Source organism: Macaca mulatta, chromosome X, assembly GCF_049350105.2.
Source record: "Macaca mulatta isolate MMU2019108-1 chromosome X, T2T-MMU8v2.0, whole genome shotgun sequence".
In the NCBI taxonomy this organism is placed as follows: Eukaryota; Metazoa; Chordata; class Mammalia; order Primates; family Cercopithecidae; genus Macaca; species Macaca mulatta.
Genome location: NC_133426.1, coordinates 161,546,991 through 161,568,806, shown reverse-complemented (window position 1 = coordinate 161,568,806; position 21,816 = coordinate 161,546,991). Strand labels below are relative to the sequence as shown.

The 21,816-nt window shown below is 36.7% G+C and overlaps 1 protein-coding gene across 1 annotated transcript; it reads left to right on the top strand.

Annotated features, from left to right (window-relative positions):
* The first annotated feature begins 10,387 nt into the window (after positions 1-10,387).
* On the top strand, positions 10,388-14,521 carry RAB39B (RAB39B, member RAS oncogene family). Its single transcript, NM_001261511.1, has 2 exons — positions 10,388-10,813; positions 13,585-14,521. The coding sequence occupies exons 1-2, from the start codon at positions 10,599-10,601 to the stop codon at positions 14,009-14,011; spliced, it is 642 nt and encodes a 213-aa protein (NP_001248440.1). The 5' UTR covers positions 10,388-10,598; the 3' UTR covers positions 14,012-14,521.
* The last annotated feature ends 7,295 nt before the right edge of the window (positions 14,522-21,816 follow it).

Below are 21,816 nucleotides of genomic sequence, written 5' to 3'. Positions count from 1 at the left end.
TTGAACAGGGGAAAACTAAAAGCCTTTCTTCCTAAGATTGGGAACAAGACAAGGATACCCACTTTCACCACTGTTATTCAACACAGTGCTAAAAATCCTAGCCAAAGAAATTAGACAAGAGAAGGCAATAAAAGATATTCAAATTGGGAAAGAAGAAGTCAAATTATCCTTGTTTGCAGATGATATAATCTTATATTTACAAAAACCTAATGAGTCCACAAAAACTGTTAGAACTAATAAGCAAATTCAGTAAAGTTGCAGAATACAAAATAATACATACAAAAGTCAGTAGCATATGCCAAGAGCAAACTACCTGAAAAAGAAACCAAAACAGTAATCCCATTTATAATAGCTAAAAATAAAATAATAAACTTGACCAAAGGAATAAACTTGACCAAAGAAGTGAAAAATATCTACTATGAAAACTGTAAAACATTGACAAAACATTGATGAAAGAAAGAAAAAAAGAAAGGATATTGCATATTCATGGTTTGGAAGAATAAATATTGTTAAGATATCCATACTACCCAAAGCAATCTACAGATTCAATGCAATCACTATCAAAATTCCAGTAACATCTTCACAGAAATAGAAAAAATAATTCTAAAATTTATGTTAAACCATAAAAGACCCAGAATAACAAAAGCCATCCTGGGAAAAAGAACAAAACTGGAGGAATCACAGTACCTGACTTCAAATTATACTGCAGAGCTATAGTAACCAAAATAGCAAGGTACTGTCATAAAAGCAGACACACTGACCAACAGAACAGAAAAGAAAATCCAGAAATAAATCCATGCATTTACAGTCAACTCATTTTTGATAAAAGTGCCAATAACATACATTGGGAAAAGGACAGTCTCTTCAATAAATGGTGTTGGGAAAACTGGATATCCATTTGCAGAAAAATGAAACTACTCCATATACAAGAATCAAATCAAAATAGGTTAAATAATTAAATCTGAGACCTGAAATTATGAAACTACTACAAGAAGACATTGGGGAAACATACCAGGGCATTGGTCTGGGCAAAGATTTCTTGAGTTAAGACCTCAAAAGCACAGGCAAGCAAAGCAAAAATGGACAAATGGGATCACATCGAACTAACGAGCTTCTGCACAGCAAAGGAAACAATCAGCAAAGTGACATAGAATGGGAGAAAGTATTTAAGAATACTCATTTGACAAGAGATTAACAACCAGAATATATAAGGAGCTCAAACAATTCAATAGGAAAAAAACAAATAGTCCAATTTAAAAATGGGTAAAAGATCTGAATAAATGTTTCTCAAAAGAAGACATATAAATGGCAAACAGGTATATGAAAAAAAGTGCTCAACATCACTAATCATCAGAGAAATGCAAATCAAAACTACAATGAGATATCATCTAACGCCAGTTAAAATGGCTTTTATGCAAAAGATGGGCAATAACAAATGCTGGTGAAGATGGTGAAAAAGGGGGAGCCTTCTACACTGTTGATAGGAATATAAATTAATACAACCACTATGGAGAACAGTATGGTGGTTCCTAAAAAAATAAAAATAGAACTACCATATGATCCAGCAGTCTCACTGTTAGGTATATATCCAAAAGAAAGAAAATCAATATATTGAGGAAATATCTGCACTCCCATGTTTATTGCAACACTATTCACAATAGCCAAGATACAGAAGCAACCTAAGTGTTCATCAACAGATGAATGAATTTTTAAAATATCTGACAGGTACACAATGAAATATTATTTGGTTATAAGAAAGAATGAAATCTTGTCATTTGCAACAACATGAATAGAACTGGAGTATATTACATTAAGTGAAATAAGCCAGGCACAGAAAGACAAAAATCTCATGTTCTCACTCATATGTGAGCACTAAAACAAAATTGAACTAATGGAGATAGAGAGTGGAATGATGTTTTCCAGAGGGTGGGAAGGGTAGTGGGAAAAGAATAAAGTGGGGATGGTTAGATAGAATGAATAACATCTATTCTTCAGTAGCACAATAGGGTGACTACAGTTAACACTAATTTATTATGTATTTCAAAATAACTAAAATAGTAGAATTCTAATGTTCCTATCACAAAGAAATGATAAGGGCTTGAGGTGTTGGATACCCCAATTACCCTGATTCAATCATTACACATTGGATGCCTGTATCAAAACACCACATGTAACCCATAAATATATACAACTATTTTGTACCCATAATACTTAAAAATAAAAAATGAAAATTGGGAAAAAATGATTTATCACTTACAAGGGAACCCTAATAAGATTAACAAATGACTTCTCAGCAGAAACGATGGAGGCCAAAAACAATGAGGTAACATATTCAAAGTGATCAAAGAAAAAAAGTCACCCAAGAATTTTATATCCAACAAAGCTATCATTCAGAAAAAGAAAACAAGTAAAGACATTCCCAGATAAACAAACAAAAACTGAAGAATTTGTTGCTGGCATATCCACCTTACAAGAAATACTGAAGGAAGTTATTCAGACTGAAAGCAAGTGATCTCAGATGATCATTCAAATCCACAGAAACAAATAAAAAACCAGAACACCAGTAATTATGTAATTATAAAAGACTGCATAAACGTATATTTTTCCATTAATTGATTAACAAAGCAATTCCATAACATATGTATATAATGTATTATTCAGTCCATAACATAGAATGCAGTATATTTGCCAAAAGCAACACAAAAGAGGTGGCTGAGAGCAAAGCTATATTGGGATAAGGAAATATAGATGATAAAGCAATAATTATAACAATGTATTGATAGGTTTGTAACATTAATAGACATAATATGCATAATAATAGTACCATAAAAAGACAGAAAAGACAATCAAACTATATAGGAGTCCGGGCATGGTGGCTCATGCCTGTAATCCCAGCACTTTGGTAGGCCCAGGCAAGTGGATCATTTGAGGTCAGGAGTAGCCTGGCCAACATGGTAAAGCCCTGTCTCTACTAAAACTACAAAAATTGGCCAGGTGTGGTGGCGCACGCCAGTAGTCCCAGCTACTTGGGAGACTGAGGCAGGAGAATTGCTTGAACCTGGGATCTGGAGGTTGCAGTAAGCTAAGATTGCACCACTGCACTCCAGCGTGGGTGACAAAGCTAGACTCCATCTCAAAATAAATAAATAAATAAAAGAACTATATAGGAATAATGTTTCTATATGTCACTACAATAAAGCTAGTGTAAATCTGAAGGTGATTCTGATAAGTCAGGATATATATGGTAAGCTCTAAAGCAACCACTAAAAAATACTTCAAAATATAGTGAAAAAATTTTAATCAAGAATTAAGAAACTCAAATGGTTGCCTGTTCACTCTGATGGTAGTTTCTTTTGCTGTGCAGAAGCTCTTTAGTTTAATTAGATCCCATTTGTCAATTTTGGCTTTTGCTGCCGTTGCTTTTGGTGTTTTAGACATGAAGTCTTTGCCCATGCCTATGTCCTGAATGGTACTAACTAGGTTTTCCTCTAGGGTTTTTATGGTATTAGGTCTAACATTTAAGTCTCTAATCCATCTTGAATTAATTTTCGTATAAGGAGTAAGGAAAGGATCCAGTTTCAGCTTTCTACTTATGGCTAGCCAATTTTCCCAGCACCATTTATTAAATAGGGAATCCTTTCCCCATTTCTTGTTTCTCTCAGGTTTGTCAAAGATCAGATGGCTGTAGATGTGTGGTATTATTTCTGAGGACTCGGTTCTGTTCCATTGGTCTATATCTCTGTTTTGGTACCAGTACCATGCTGTTTTGGTTATTGTAGCCTTGTAGTATAGTTTGAAGTCAGGTAGCGTGATGCCTCCAGCTTTGTTCTTTTGACTTAGGATTGTCTTGGAGATGCGGGCTCTTTTTTGGTTCCATATGAACTTTAAAGCAGTTTTTTCCAATTCTGTGAAGAAACTCGTTGGTAGCTTGATGGGAATGGCACTGAATCTATAAATAACCTTGGGCAGTATGGCCATTTTCACGATATTGATTCTTCCTATCCATGAGCATGGTATGTTCTTCCATTTGTTTGTGTCCTCTTTTATTTCACTGAGCAGTGGTTTGTAGTTCTCCTTGAAGAGGTCCTTTACATCCCTTGTAAGTTGGATTCCTAGGTATTTTATTCTCTTTGAAGCAATTGTGAATGGAAGTTCATTCATGATTTGGCTCTCTGTTTGTCTGTTACTGGTGTATATGAATGCTTGTGATTTTTGCACATTAATTTTGTATCCTGAGACTTTGCTGAAGTTGCTTATCAGCTTAAGGAGATTTTGGGCTGAGACAATGGGATTTTCTAAATATACAATCATACAGAATGGGAGAAAATTTTTGCAATCTACTCGTCTGACAAAGGGCTAATATCCAGAACCTACAAAGAACTCAAACAAATTTACAAGAAAAAAACAACCCCATCAAAAAGTGGGCAAAGGATATGAACAGACATTTCTCAAAAGAAGACATTCATACAGCCAACAGACACATGAAAAAATGCTCATCATCACTGGTCATCAGAGAAATGCAAATCAAAACCACAATGAGATACCATCTCACACCAGTTAGAATGGCGATCATTAAAAAGTCAGGAAACGACAGGTGCTGGAGAGGATGTGGAGAAATAGGAACACTTTTACACTGTTGGTGGGATTGTAAACTAGTTCAACCATTATGAAAAACAGTATGGCAATTCCTCAAGGATCTAGAACTAGATGTACCATATGACCCAGCCATCCCATTACTGGGTATATACTCAAAGGATTATAAATCATGCTGCTATAAAGACACATGCACACATATGTTTATCGCGGCACTATTCACAATAGCAAAGACTTGGAATCAACCCAAATGTCCATCAGTGACAGACTGGATTAAGAAAATGTGGCACATATACACCATGGAATACTATGCAGCCATAAAAAAGGGTGAGTTTGTGTCCTTTGTAGGGACATGGATGCAGCTGGAAACCATCATTCTTAGCAAACTATCACAAGAACAGAAAACCAAACACCGCATGTTCTCACTCATAGGTGGGAACTAAACAATGAGATCACTTGGACTCAGGAAGGGGAACATCACACACAGGGGCCTATCATGGGGAGGGGGGAGAGGGGAGGGATTGCATTGGGAGTTATACCTGATGTAAATGACGAGTTGATGGGTGCTGACAAGTTGATGGGTGCAGCACAGCAACATGGCACAGGTATACATATGTAACAAACCTGCACGTTATGCACATGTACCCTAGAACTTAAAGTATAATAATAATAAAAAATAAATTAAAAAAAAAGAAACTCAAATGGTACATCAAAAAATATTTGCTTAGTGCAAAAGAAAGCAATAAGAGAAGACTAGAGGAACAAAAATATTAAGACATACAGAAAAACAAATAAATGGCTGACATAAATCCCACTATATCAATAAATAACATTAAATGTGAACAGATTAAACAATCGGTTTAAAGAAAGACAAAGATTATATGGCTAGATGTTTCGAATGATACAACTATATGCTGTCTACAGCAGACACTTTATATTCAAAGATACAAAGTGATTGAAAGTAAAATGATGGAAAAATATATATCATGCAATCACCAACCACAAGAAAGCTGAAGTGACTACACTAATATCAGAAAAAATAGACCTCAAAACAAAAACAGCTACTAAAAAAGGACATTTCATAATGATAAAAGGGTCAATCTATCAGAAAGATACAACAATTACAAACATATGCATCTAACAATAGAGCTCCAAAATATATGAAGCAATAACTGACAGCTAAAGTGAAAAATCATTCTACAAGAATAGTTGGAGGCTTCATTCTCCATTTCCAATAATATGTAGAACAACCATACTGAAGATCAACAAGGAAACAGCAGACTTACGTCTAAGTCTTTATAAACCAACTAGACATAACATATATATATAATATATGTTATATATATAATATATTAAATATATATGTTATATATATTATAACATATATTAATATATAATATTATATATATATAAAACAGCAGAAGATATATTCTTTTCAAGTGCACATGGAGCATTACCAGAATAGATGATACACTATGCCAAAAAAACAAATCTCAAGAAATTTTAAAGGATAGAAATAATACAAAGTATGTTTTCTGACCACATGGAATGAAACTAGAAATCAATAGTAGGGAAAAGATATTAGAAACTCACAAATATGTGAGAATCAAACAAAACACTCATAAATAACAAATGGGTCAAAGAAGAGATCAAAAGGAAAATCAGAAAATAGTTTCAGATAAATGAAAATGACACAAGAAAGATACCAAAACTTATGGGGTTCAGATAAAGCAGTGCTCAGAGGGAAATGTATAGCTGTAAGTGCCTGTATTAAGAAAAAAAATCTCAAATCAATAACTCAACCTTACAACTTAAGAAACTGGAAAAAGATGAGCTAACTAAAAGAAAATCAAGCAAAAGGAAGGAAATAATAAATATTAGGGCAGAGATAAATGAAACAAAGGGAATAGATTAACAATAGAATCAATGAAACCAAAAGTTGGTTCTTTGAAAAGAACAACAAAACTGTCAAACCTCTTTTTTGGTTCCATGTGAAATTTAAGGTAGTTTTTTCTAATTCTGTGAAGAAAATCAATGGTAGCCTGACTGGTCATTAGAGAAATGCAAATCAAAACCACAATGAGATACCTTCTCATGCCAGTTAGAATGGCAATCATTAAAAAGTCAGGAAACAGTGGCACGTGCCTGTAATCCCAGCTACTTGGGAGGCTGAGGCAGGATAACTGCTTGAGCCCAGGAGATGGAGGTTGCAGTGAGCTGAGATCATGCCACTGCACTTCAGCCTGGCCCATGGAGCAAGACTCTGTCTCAAAAAAAAAAAAAGGAAACAACAGATACTAGAGAGGATGTGGAGAAATAGGAACACTTTTACACTGTTGGTGGGTGTGTAAATTAGTTCATCCATTGTGGAAGACAGTGTGGTGATTCCTCAAAGATCTTGAATCAGAAATACCATTTGACCCAGCAATCCTATTCCTGGGTATATACCCAAAGAATCATAAATCATTCTACTATAAAGACACATACACACATATGTTTATTGCAACACTGTTCACAATAACAAAGACTTGGAACCAACCCAAATGCCCATCAATGATAGACTGGATAAAGAAAATGTGGCACATATACACCATGGAATACTATGCAGCCATAAAGAAGGTTGAGTGCATGTCCTTTGCAGGGACATGAATGAAGCTGGAAACCATCATTCTCAGCAAACTAACACAGGAACAGAAAACCAAACACCGCATGTTCTCATTCATAAGTGGAATTGAACAATGAGAATACATGGACACAGGGAGAGGAACATCATACACCAGGGCCTGTTGGGGAGTGGGGGTGTAGGGGAGGGATAGCATTAGAAAAAATACCTAATGTAGATAACAGGTTGATGGGTGCAGCAAATCACCATGGCATGTGTATACCTATGCAACAAACCTGCACGTTCTGCACATGTATCCCAGAACTTACTATTTAAAATAAATAAATAAAAACTATTAGGACTAATAAGCAAGTTCGGCAAGGTTGGAGGATATAAAATCAATATACAAAAATTAATTGCATTTTATAAACTTGCAAGGAGCAATCTAAAAATGAAAATAAGAAAACAATTCCATTCACAATAGCATCATAAATAACAAAACACTTGAAGTACAAAACTTATACACTGAACACTATGAAGCATTGTTAAAACAATTTTTAAAAACCTAAATAAATGGAATGATATCCATCTTGTGCTCATGGATGGAAACACTTAATTTTGTTAAGACAGCAATACTCTCCAAATTGATCTACAGAGTCAAATCAATACCTACCAACATTCCAACTGCTTTATTTGCAGAAACTGATAAGCTGTTCTTAAAATTCATATGAAATTGCAGAGGGCTCCAAATAACCAAAACAATCTTTGAAAAGATTGGATCCTCCACAGTAGGAGGACTCACACTTTCTGATTTCAGAACTTTCTACAAAGCTACAACAGTCAAGACAGTGTCATACTGGCATAAGGGAGACATATAGACCAATGTGTATTGGCCATTTCATTTCCTCTTCTGGGAATTGTCTCTTTACATACTTTGTATTTTTTATGTGTAATCTTTTATCACTGCCTTACTGTTTTTTTAAAAAATCAGCTTTATTAACATAGAAATAGAAAGTCCAAAAATACATCCATACGTCCATGGTCAATTGATTTTCCAGAGTGTCAAAATCATTCCATAGAGAAAGAATAGTATCCTCAATAGAGTGCTGGGATAGCTGGATATCCACATGCAAAGGAATGAATTTGAACCCCTTCCTCACACCATGCATAAAAATAAACACAAAATAGATCATAAACCTAAATGAATGAACAAAAACTATAAAACTCTTAGAAGAAAGCATGAGTAAATCTTCATGACCTTGGATTTGGCAAAGTATTCTTAGACATGACACCAGAAGCATGAGCAACAAAATGGAAACTCGATAAATTGTACTTCTTAAAAATCTAAAACTTTGTTTGGACACCCTCAAGAAAGTGAAAAAAAAAGAACACACCGAATTGGAGAAAATATTTACAAATCATATATCTGATAAAGGACTTGTATCTAGCATATATAAAGAACTCTTACAACTCAATAATACAAAGACTAGTAATCCAGTTTTAAAATGGGCAAAAGATCTAAGAATATTTTTCCAAGGAAAATACACAAATGGCCAATAAGAATGTAAAAATATGCTTGAAGTCACCAGTCATTAGGGAAATGCAAATCAAACTAGAATAAGGTACCACTTCACATCCGTGTTATGTGGAGAAATTGGAACCACATACGCTGCCAGTGGGATGTAATATGGTACAGCCACTGTGAAAAAGTCAGGCATTTCATCAAAGGGTTAGACATAGAGTTGCCACAGGACTGAGGAATTCCACTCTTAGGTATAAATCCCAAAAAACTGAAAACAGATATTTTTTAAAAAGCTTGTACATGAATGTTCAACGGTAGGATTATTTAGAATAGCCAAAAGGTGGGAACAACCCAAATGTCCCTCAATGAATGAATGGATAAACAAGATGTGGTCTATCCATACAATGGAATAGTATTCAGCCACAAAAAGGAATGAAGTACTGATACTAGCTATAGTGTGAATGAACCTTGAAAACATTATGCTAAGTGAAAGCAGCCAGTCACAAAAATGCACATATTATGTGATTCCACGTATATGAAATGTTCAGAATAGGGAAATTTATAGAGACAGAAAGTACATTAATGGTTGCCAAAGGCTGGAGGAACATGGGATAGAGAGACGATAGCTAAAAAGTTCTGGGTTATTTTTTGAAGTGATAAAAATGTTCTAAAATTAACCGTGGTGATAGTTGTACATATCTGTGAGTATATTAAAAATCTATGCTAAGAATTTTTCACTTTAAATGGGTGAATTGTACAGTATGTGAATTTCCATGTTAATAAGGCTGAGTTTTTTAAAGAGTAAGGCAACGATAAAAGATTACACACAAAAAATACAAAGGATATGAAGAGACAATTCCCAGAAGAGGAAATGAAGTGGTCAATACACAAGACTTGTTATTGAGCTCACCAGTAGTCAGAGAAATGTAAAATAAAGCAATGAGACATATTTTTATTTAACTACATTCTATTGACAAGAATTAAGAAAGAATAAAACATACATATGATGCTTGAAATAATGCAGAGCAATGACCTTTTCACACATTGTTGGGTAGAGTTTAAACTGCTAGTTTTGAAAGGTAGAATGGCCATGTCCATTAAATTTAAAGTACTCATACTCTTTGAATTCATGGCCTCTCTTTTAAGACTCTAGCTCATAGAAATAAAATACGTGTGACTACACTTTAAAGAATCTTTACTGCAGCATTGTTATGACAAAAGGGAAATTAGGTGGAAATGGAAAGATATTTATGATGCTTTATTAACTGCAGAAAGCAATTATTAATTGAAAGTAAGACCTCAGTTTAATTTTTGTAAAAACAAACAGCAATAAATGTATATGGGAATACAAACACATATAATATTTGTGTGTTTACGTGAGCATGGAAACACTTGTAGACTAATATATAATTATGTACCTTCCCTTTCTTGAGTAGTTTTGTATTGCTTTGCTAGTTTCAATGAAAAGGTATGACATTTGCAGTTTGAACGACAGAAAACATTTTTAATTAACAGAGGGTGGGTGGGGTAATTAGAAAGGGAGGGAACGCGCTAATTTTGCAGCCATTTTGTGTGCGCTCCTCTTACAGACAGTGCGGCGGCCCAGGCGTCGCGTCTACGCTGGGGATTACAGTAACCCGGTTGTCAGTGATGAGTCAGAGTGCGTGGTGCTGATGCTGCTGCCATTTCATCACCTTTGCAAGCGCAGCATCCATCCCTCCGCTATCCGGGCGCCTGGGCCTACCCAGCTTCGGGTTCCCAGGTCAGCGATGCGCTCGCGGCTGAGCTAGATCCTGCCGAGCCGCGCTCTCTGAGGCGTCGGCGGGGCGCCCCCTCCCGCCGTCCCGGGTCCGAGCCAAGGAGACCTGCAGAGCCGCGGCCATGGAGGCCATCTGGCTGTACCAGTTCCGGCTCATTGTCATCGGGGATTCCACAGTGGGCAAGTCCTGCCTGATCCGCCGCTTCACCGAGGGTCGCTTTGCCCAGGTTTCTGACCCCACCGTGGGGGTGGATTTTTTCTCCCGCTTGGTGGAGATCGAGCCGGGAAAACGCATCAAGCTCCAGATCTGGGATACCGCGGGTCAAGAGAGGTTCAGGTGGGAGCGCAGTCCGGGCCCGCAAGCAGTGGGAGGGTCTTCGGGGTTTGCACAGCCTCTGGGGAGAGAGAACTTCCTGGTCCTAGTCGCGGTCCAGGAGGGCAACACTAAGGGTCTTGGGGAGTCTACCGAAGCCCACCTTTGGCTAACCCGGAGCAGTGCAAGGAAAGAAGCGCCCTGGCAGGGAAGGCCGGTCAATAACACATATTGCTTGCACCACAACTCCACCAACCTGCCCCTTGGTGGCTAATAAACTAGCTGGAATTGATTTCTGTATCTGTAATTCATCAATCTCAGTCCCTATGTTACCTACTTTCAAAAATGTTCCCAGGTCATCCTAACATAACTGACAGAGATTTAGATACATAAATACATGTGTATTATGTTTTATTTCCATATCTGTGTGTGCACATATATATGCTAACATATGTTCTAACATAAAGGAAATACATAAGATTGATTCCTTCTTGCAACCAGCACACATTCAGTGATCATCTACTATGTGCCAGACTCCGGGCTTGTTTCTGGGAAAACAGTGTGAGGAAACTCATACAAGGGGATGCCATGTAATCAAAACAGACAAAGCCCCTTCACTCTTGGAACTTCTGTGCTAACATAGTTGAGGGAAATAATAGATAATCAGCAATTACAAAAATGCGTCTTGCTCATATTTGTATGCCCACTCCTTACTGTAACACTTGGCACATAATGAATATGCTTAATTTCAATGAATTCATTGAATAATCAATGAATATGTTTACTTTCACTCAAAACCCTTTGCTTTTCTTTTGTAGCATGTATTATTTGTAATTATATGTATGAACACAGAGGAGGAAAGGTTAACTGGAGAAGATGAGACCGGATGAGTATGACTGCCCAAGCAAAGACAGGAAACGCCCAGGGATAGGAAACAGGATGAATAAAGACAGAAGTGAGAGGGAACAGAGTGTACACAGAAAACTTTGCAGGGAACAATTTGAACTAAAGTAGAGCAGCAGGAACCAGATCAAGAAAACTCAATAGCCCAAGTTTATGATCATTTGCTCATTTATCTATTGAAAACTAACTAACCATAGAAGATACGGGTTGGATAATTGAAGAGTGGTAAGGAGAAATAATTACAAACTTAAGTTGCCTCCAGCTCCTCACTTCCACAAACAACACTGTGGAAAATATCCTTGTACAGGTTCACTTTGAACTTGTGATTACATTTCTCCTAAGCAAAGAAAGGTATCTTTTATGCGTTTGTTGGAATTTCTTTCTATATGAACAGCCTGTTCACATCCACTGCTTATTATTTATTGGGCAGTATGGACTTGTAAGAGTACTTTATAGATTAAGAATATTAACGCTTTCCTGTCATGTATGTTGTAACATATATTCCTAGTTTATCATTTGTCTTTTCACATTATTTAAGATTTTTTAATGTAGGGAGGAATTTAAGGTTTATGTAGCCTTATGTCCATGCTTAGAAGGCCTTTGTCACTTTCTTTGCTAAGTACTCACAAACAATTGATTTCTTGAATCAAGCTTTTCACAAATCAAAACCTTTGTTTGTTCATGTCTAATTTTCTGGTAAATCTACCATTCTCCATGAATATTCAAACCTAAGAGACAAGAAATGCTTTCAGTCCCCAGGGCTGATTTGCCTGATTCTGGAGACTTAAACTCATTTGTAAGTTTTACTTTTACCATCATCTAGCTTGGACTGTAGGTCCCTGGACAATGCTTGTTCTGTTAACACTGGGCCATTTTCCCTAAGCTATTGAGTCCTTCATTGTCTATCTTCTTTATCTGAGGAGACAGAAAACCTAAAAATAGACATAGATTTTAAAAATCACAGTAGTCTAAAGCAAGTGATTGCAGAGACAAATAGGTCTATACCCTGTAATAAGCTTTAATACACTGTAAGCAAAGTGCCATAATGTATATTTATAATGAGGCTCCTCAAGTCAAGAAGTTAAAACATGTGAAGTTTCATCTGATGGCTCCTGAGTTGGCCTCTCTGAAATGTGTCAGGAAATAGGGCTGGGAGGCACTTTGCCTGAACCCTTCACCATCTTTCTTTTTCCATTCCCACAGGCCTGGAAAATAAAAAATAAAATTGTGTTTCTCCTCACAGAAGAGATTGAGGATCCCTGTTAGCTAATAATAATAATAATTAATAATAATAATAATGGAAAGAGAAAAACATGGTAATGATAAATGGAAAAAATGGAGTATATAGCAAGATACCTACTTTAAATATTTTGTTAACTATCATAAATTCATTTCTATGTTTTAAAAATCCTGTTTCAACTACTAGCATTTGTAATGAACTCTCCACGTCACAGAACACTTTAATATCCATTGTTTCATTTTGCCTCATGGTGACACTGTGACTTAGGTATCCTATTTTGCAGAAAAGGAAGTCTCTGTCAGTTATTCAGATTTGGGGGGTGGGAGAGTTAGTTGTAGTTTTACCTGAAGGCAAGAAATAGAACTAAATTATGTCCCAGGGTCACTCTCCAGTGCTGAATCCATGGAAAATGCCTAAAAGTTCATGAGCATTCATTTCTAGAAGATACCCATCTCAAAGTTTTGCCCAATTGGAAACTCACATATTAGTATTACTATTGAGTGCCATTTGTATTCCCTTGTTTAAAAAAAAAAGAAAATCACTTTTATCAAAGGACTGTGTCAATAACCAGGAACACTTGAATGTACTGAGTTCATTGACATGCAGAAGTTTGGGCACGGCCTTTATTCTTTACTTCTTTCTTGTGTTTTAGATCCATCACTCGCGCCTACTACAGGAACTCAGTAGGTGGTCTTCTCTTATTTGACATTACCAACCGCAGGTCCTTCCAGAATGTCCATGAGTGGTTAGAAGAGACCAAAGTACACGTTCAGCCCTACCAAATTGTATTTGTTCTGGTGGGTCACAAGTGTGACCTGGATACACAGAGGCAAGTGACTCGCCACGAGGCCGAGAAACTGGCTGCTGCATACGGCATGAAGTACATTGAAACGTCAGCCCGAGATGCCATTAATGTGGAGAAAGCCTTCACAGACCTGACAAGAGACATATATGAGCTGGTTAAAAGGGGGGAGATTACAATCCAGGAGGGCTGGGAAGGGGTGAAGAGTGGATTTGTACCAAATGTGGTTCACTCTTCAGAAGAGGTTGTCAAATCAGAGAGGAGATGTTTGTGCTAGTCAGCTCTTTTATTTCCAAAACATGCTCTCCTACTTGAACTGAAAAGTAAGAGAAATAAATAGAATCTTTGTGTAACTGACGAGAACTCAACCTCCATTTGGATACCAAGTGAGCCTCCTTCTCAGGGGGACTCTGACAGACTCATGTGCGGGTGGATGGGGGTGCCTGAGTGCTGTGACCAAGGGACTGAACTGTGGCCCATGCTAGGCAGTGGCTGCTCCATGAGCCCTTTGTGGACCACATGTTAAGGGCCTGGGGTTTAGGAAGCTAAGTCCCAGGAAAGCATACCTACAGACAGGACAACTATTACTTGGTATTTGAGCTCACTTATAGGCCATGAACATAAAGAAACACATAAAGGGGAAAAAAGTATCACATTGGGGACAAAGATTATGAGCTCTACTTATTCCATGAGAATACCCTGCACCAAAGGTGTTTGCTGGGTTTGGTTAAAAGGTACCAATTAGCTTTTAACAGCTCATCTGTAAAATGAGGAACATAGACCAAAAGGTCTGGTGTTCAAGTAAAAATGATGTGAATATGAAAGAAAGGCTATCTACACAGTTATTAGCACATTTGAACACTCTTGTGGTAAAATTACCAGCTGTATGAAACAAATTGTCCCGTGCAAATTACCCTATAACTAGGAAAGGGACAAAGGTAAAGCCCATTCAGGTATTATTGACAAGAGGGCTTTAAAACAAGTGAATAATTGCACAACTAAAAAGACATTAGAACTGTGTGGGCTATAAGTGCTCTTATCACCGAGACACTGGATTTTTATTGAAAGGAACCACATACAGCAATGGCAATGGGGAGTGGGATAGGGATAAAATACTCACCCCAAAATGACCTTGGCCACCTGTCTGCCGTATACGTACACTGAGCTCCTGTCTACCCAACAGAGTCAGCCCTTAATTCTCAGGTGAACAAACAGCTAACTGCATCAGCAAATTGGAATGGCTGGCTTGAAGTTTCCATTATTTTCTTGAAGAGAGGTGATGCTTTAAATTACTTTTTGGATTGTAGCCAGTTCAGCTAGGCAAAAGCCATACTTTTCACAATTAAAAAAAACTATTCTGATTAGAGTCAGGTTTCTCATATCCATTGTGATAGGAAGGCCTAAGAATGGCAAATCGCTTTGAGATATAATATTGAACTTCTGTATGAATGTGACTGAATCTGAAAGTTTGGGAATTTGCTTCAGCCAGAATAAAGAAGCCAAATCATGAAAATTATGGAAGACTGTTCTGCCACCTGTGCCCCAAGTTGGATGAGCAAACCACTTTGGATCAATTCACAGCATTAATTACAAGTGAACTGATCACCTTCTCTATATTCATTTCACAAGAGCTGGCTTAGGTGGGGTAATTAAATTGCCACCTTTATGGTTGTAAAAGACAAATAAAACATGGCAAATTTGATTAACACAAAATTTCATCAACTGCTATACTTAAGTATGTTTAGAAGATTCTGAAAGCAAGATTATCCAGTGGGTAAATGAGAGTTGAGTGGATTCTGTCAGTTCAAAAAAGGAAAGAAACAAAACTTCTCTACAATTTTCTTGACTAAAATTTATTGTATGTACACTATTCCCACTCCTGGCATTTTTTGGCAGGTTTAAAAATATTCAGCATAAATCCAGCAGAGGTGGCTGAGCTTAATTGCTTAAATAAGTTCTAGAAAATTTAAAAATCATTTTAGTAGAATTCAGTACCGTTGTCACTGCAATAAGTGGGTTTTAGAAAATAAGTGTGAAAAAAATCAGGTGTTAATATAATACTAAGGATAAAGCTTTAGAAGCTATTTTACTACATAGGTAAAGAAAAGATAAACTAACTTGTAACAAAGACCACAACTGCATGTTGGATTAGATTGTCTCATATTTCAGAATAAAATGTACTGTATACTTTTCCTCACTTTGTTGTGCACTGTAATGAAATGTGAACAATGCTTTATTTAGCTGTATGTGAATGAAAATATGCTTGTATTTAGTAAAATGATTGATTATGTGACTGTGAGATTCCAAGTGTGTGTTATAGCTATTTCCAGAATCTGTTACTACAGTGTAGCAACTCTACTACCAAGGATATCAATAAGATGTAACATATACCATACACAATCGTATTCACCATTATCTTAAAGTCAGAAAGAGAATGATTTTTGAAAGTTATCTGATCATTATATCAAAAGTCACTGGGACCTCAGTACTTCCTGGTGAGCCTAGGCAACTTTGAGAAAAGTTGGTTCCGTCAAGCCTAAATCTTCATCGTGGTGATTTTAAATCAAGAGTCTTAATTCTGTTGCCAGGTAGTTGATTACAACTATTATATTCCCTGGAAAGTCGTCTTTTTTCCAGGCTAAGTTACCTCAGCTTTTTCAAATCCTACTACGGCATACTTTTTATGCCAGGATCACTTACAGTGTGGCACCAACATAAGAACACAATAGTTTAGCACATTTCCCTGGTGGACTGATAGTACACATGTGGGTGGGGGGAGGGTAAGAAAAAAAGGAAAGATAATAGATTCTGAGTCTGGGCATATAGATAGGTAGGCTAAGTTCTGTACAGCTTTATCACTTTTATAGTTAAGAGGGAATGGAAGGGAGGGAAGGGGAGAACAAGGAAAGAAGAAAGGAAAAAACAACAATGTAATATCCCCGTCTTAAAATGCTCCCCAGGGCTTGATCATTTTTTCTTCATTTATATTAATTCTCTTGGTGGCTTCATTCAGTCCCATGGCTATAAATTAAATCTATAAGCCAATGAGTCCTGGATTTTTATCTTCAACTTGTCTATTTCCCATGGACTCCAGACCCTTATAACCAACTGCTTGCCTGACATCCCCACTTGAATGTCTATCAGGCATCACAAATTTAACATGTCCCAAATCAGGCTCCTAATCTTCCTCCCCAAATATGTCCCTCTCATAGTCTTCCCCTCCTCAGTAAATGGCAACTTTGTCCTTTCATCTACCTTTGCCAAAAATCTTGGTATCACCCTTGACTCCTTTCTTTCATAGTCCACATCTGATCTATCGGGAAATTATGCTGGCTCTACCTTAAAAGTATAACCAGAATATGACAGCTTTTCACCATTCTCAATGCTAACGCACTGGTGCTGTCCACTATCATTTTTCTGAATTATTGTGATAGCTGGTCTCCCTGCTGCCACTCTTGTCATCTCCCCTTCCCCACCCCTGCCATGCTTGCAGTCTATTCTCTACATAGCAGCTAGAAGGAGCCTGATAAAACATTAGTTATAAGCAATCATCTCCTCATAATTCTCCAGTGGTTACACATTTTACTCAGCTTAAAACCCAAAGTCCTTCCAATGGCCTGCAGAAGAACCCTTGGAAATAAATTCTATCTATCTCCATCTCATCACCTCTGTAACCCTCTTTATTTTACTCCAGTTGCATGGGTTCCTTTCCTGTTCTTCAAACACACTAAGCACATTCCCACCTCAGGGACTTTGTATTTCCTTTTCCCTCTGTCTAGAATTCTTTTTCCTGAGATATCTGCATGGATTGCTCTCACAGTTCTAATGTCTTTTTAGTTGTGCAATTATTCACTTGTTTTAAAGCCCATCAAGTTTAAAGCTTCATCAAGTTCTGGAGCCAGCAGCTTCCAAGAGTTGGAAGCAGTTTCCTCATCCTAGGGAAGACGTGGCTCCAAAAGTCATTGCTGACAGCTCAACCTAGAGTCTTACTCTTTAGTCTTCCCTGGGTAACAATAAAGTGTAGGGCACACAGAAAAGGGAAAGGAAACGTACAAGGAGACAATGAAATCCTGGAGAGTATAGTTTTACAGGATGGCATGAACAGTAGTATCAAAATGCAGCAGCGGATTCAGAAAGATAAAAACTAAAATGAATCCCCAGGATTTGAGAGAACAGGAAGTCATGAGTGGCCTTTGCCAGTACAGTATTGGTGGGATGATTGCTGCCTATATCAAGCCTCTCAGGAACTTGGTGTTCTCAGTTCTGTCAGAGGACCAATTCTCTTCTCTCTTTCTTCTCTCTATCCTCTCCTCTCCCTAGACAATCTTACCTACTCTTGTGACTTCAGTTACCATCTTTGCATTGCTGATTCCAAAATCAGGAACTCTAGCTCACTTTTCTGCACGTTATACCAATACAGCCAACTTGCCTACTAAACACAGCCACAAATTTCTCAAACTCAACATATCCAATACTAAAATCATTGTCTATCAAAATGTGCTCCAACCACCCCAGTCTTCCTCAGCTCTATAAATGACACCACCTGACACCACCGTTCACAGAAATTGGGAGTTATTCTTAAGTCCTCACTCCCCCTCACTTCTCATATCAAATCCATCATCTAGCACTGTCAACTCTAACTTCAAAATATGTGTCTGACCCTGGGCAACATAGTGAGACTCCATCTCTACTAAAAAAAAAAAATTAGCCCAGCATGGTAGCACATGCCTGTAGTCCCAGCTACAAGGGAGGGTGAGGTGGGAGGATCACTTCAGTGAGCTCTGATCACACCACTGGACTCCAGCCTGGGTGACAGAGCAAGACCCTGTCTCAAATATATATATATATATAATCTGTGCATATATATATATAATCTGTGCATATATATATGTGTATATATATGTCTGCCATTTTTTCTCCATCTCCACTGATACCACGTTTGTCCAGGCCACTATCAACTCTTACCTGAACTACTTCATTATCTTCCTAACTAGTCTCCCTACTCCTTGTTCCCATTCCCATGATACATTCTCAACATAACAGCCAGAGTGATCTTTTTACAACATAAGTCAGATCAAGTAATTCCTCTGCTTAAAACTCACTGGTGGTTTATTGTCACATTTAGAACAAAATCCAAATAAACCCTACATTTCTTAACATGGCTATAAGGCCCTGCATGATCTGGCCTGGGTCTACCTCTCCAACTCTGAGGTCTACAAAAGCAGGAATCTTACTCATCTTGTTCACCAGTATTTCTCCAACTTGTTGCAAGTTAGGTGCTTGAATAATCTATACATACTTGAATGAATGATTGTTTTCTTGCTCTACTTTAATCCAATGACCTTGAGTCTTACTTCACATCAGTAAAATACACACATGTCCCTATCTTGAAGCATTACCAAATTTTATACAGCCTCTAGAGTTCTGATTATAAGTTCTGGTTGCTCACTGTCTCCTATGAGCCCTGCCTTTAAATGTCTTTAGGACGTTTTAGGCAATCAACCAGTCCCCATTGCCAGTCTATTAACGTACCCCTTGATTTTGTTTTCCTCCCCCGTTTTCCTGGCTCTTGTAGCCAATAGCATTCAACCATAAGTTCCTAAAGAAAATGACTGCTTAAAGCTTGGTCTATTTCTTTCTATATATTTTTATTTCAATTTTCAAAAGGTTGTTTAACATAGTGGTTAAGAGTATGGATTTTGGAATAAAACAGACATTGAGTTCAATTTCTGGCTGCCAGTTATGTGTGATTCAATCTCTCTGAGTCCCAGTTTACACATATATCAAATTGGATAATAACAGTATTTAATTCATAGAGTTGTTGTGAGGATGAAATGAGATAATCCATATAAAGTACTTATCACAGGCTCTGGCATTTGGTGAACATCACATAACAATCTTACTCAGAAAAGGTTACGTACTATAATATGTTTGCACCTAAATGAATCTTTTTCATAGAGGGTATCATGTAACACATACTATGCCATTACCTTTTTCACATATTGTATATTCTCTTCAAATACACAAGGACAGAAGCTATGTCTGTTTTTGCTAACCATTATATCTTTACAGTTTATCAGTACCTGTACACATTTGCTGAATGTGATCAAGTTAGTTGACATACTAAAGATGACAGAGCAAAGACAGACGAAAACTGGGTCCTTGATAATGTCATTGAGCTACAGATTTAACTACCCTCGAGTCACCCTATATTAACATTCCTTGTTACATGAGAAATAATCCCATTTTAGTTTGTGCAATTTTTTTTCCACCTATAGCTGAAAGTCTCCTGAAACGAAAGTATTCCACTGTATGGATATACAAGTTATTTAATCAATCCTCAGGTTATGTGCAAATTTTGCTGTTATAAAGCAATTCTAATTATGTCCTCAAGTCAAAATCCTAGAAGTAGAATTTATGAATCAAAGAAAATATACATTTAAAATTTTGATATATTGATTAGATCAGTATTTTTAAATGTGCATATCTTGGTTACTGGTTTTCTGTGGCTTGCAGCTGAAGCAGTCCTATTTATTAGTATGATCTCCTTATATATGTAAATTAGTTTTTTATTCATCACATATGTTGCAAATTTTTTTAGGTTTTTCTGATTTCTTAAACTTTCTGGTGGTTGTTAATACAGAAGTCTCTCATAAATAGGTGATTAAATCTGTTGTCTACAATAAACTGGAAACAGTCTTTGTCTCAGAATTGGGGAACTGATGCCTGGAAGACAAGCTGTGAGGAAGACTTAATTTCCATTGGATGACATTTGTATCTTTTGATTTTTGTGCCATGTAACTTATGTTCTCTTTCTTGTATAGTATGTTGTCTTAATGTTTTTTGGCAATAGTGTTAGGTTGAGATAGGCCTTCCCCACTCAAAATTAGAAAATGGTTTTCCTATGATTTCTTATAATGAATTTGGAATTGACTTAGGTATAGGAAGTAGAGATAGGGATAAGAACTATTTTCCCAAATGACTAGCTATTTGTCCCTCCACCATCTGACACTGATATATGGCAGGAACAAGTGTCTTTACAATATTTGCCCAAGAGTATGTCATTCAATCTTTGTCTTTTTCCTGCTGTTATATGTTTCTGGCATTTTGACCTTAAATTATCTTTAATAGGCTATGGAACTTTTCACTGCATTATTATTTTACTAGGTGCTTTTAGAAAGAATGCATATTGACTTTTTCAAATGTCTTTCTGGTACCCATTGAGGAAATCAAATGGTTTTCTTCCCTTAACCTGTTAATGTAATTAATTATATTAGTAAATCTGTTTATGTTAAACCATATTTATTTACATTCTTGGAATAAACTCTACTTGTTCATAGTGTATTTTTTAAATACTGCTTAATTTAATTTACTAACATTTTATTTAGGATCTTTGCATTTAAATTCATGTTTCAGACTGGTTCATAATACCATTTCCAGAAATGTATTCCATGGGGATTACAAAGAATCTAGGTGTGTGTTGGGGCACCTACAGTCAAATTCAGAAAATTGTGGATTAAACAAAGAAAAATAGTATTCTGTAGGACTACTGAATACTATGGTATATTGGGACTCTCCATTGGGAGGTAATTTTATACAGCATCTCCTCAACTTATATGACAAAATAACTCACTTTCTGAAGTATCTTAACAGACATTTCAGTGAAAAACACATTGGCAAATGTTGATCTTTTGTGCTTTCTGTCAGGTTTTGGTATCATGGTTATGCTGGCCTCATGAAATGATGAAATGATTAGAAATCTGTCTTCTTCTATACCCTAGAATATTTTAAATAACGTGGAGTGGTCTGTTTCTTGAAGGTTTGATAGAATTCACTCATAAGAGCTTTTTGCTCCAGCATTCCTTTTTTGTGTGTGTGTGGAAAGGGATATAGATCTTTGACAATCCTTTCCATTTATTTCATGGTTATGGCTAGATTCCGTTTTCAACCATAATATTGACTGTTTTCATATATGTTCATTGCCCTTCCCTGAAACAGGATTATATTTCCCTCTAATGATGTAGGTTTGGCCATGTGACTGGCAATGTCTCAGCTAGAGGTTTTTCTACTAGTTTGGATTCA

What these genes read in the sequence shown, in the direction of transcription:
- RAB39B (NM_001261511.1), top strand. Translation starts at nt 10,599, where the DNA reads ATGGAGGCCATCTGGCTGTACCAGTTCCGGCTCATTGTCATCGGGGAT. An exon ending in GCGGGTCAAGAGAGGTTCAG is followed by an intron (nt 10,814 to 13,584) that starts GTGGGAGCGCAG and finishes CTTGTGTTTTAG; the next exon opens with ATCCATCACTCGCGCCTACT.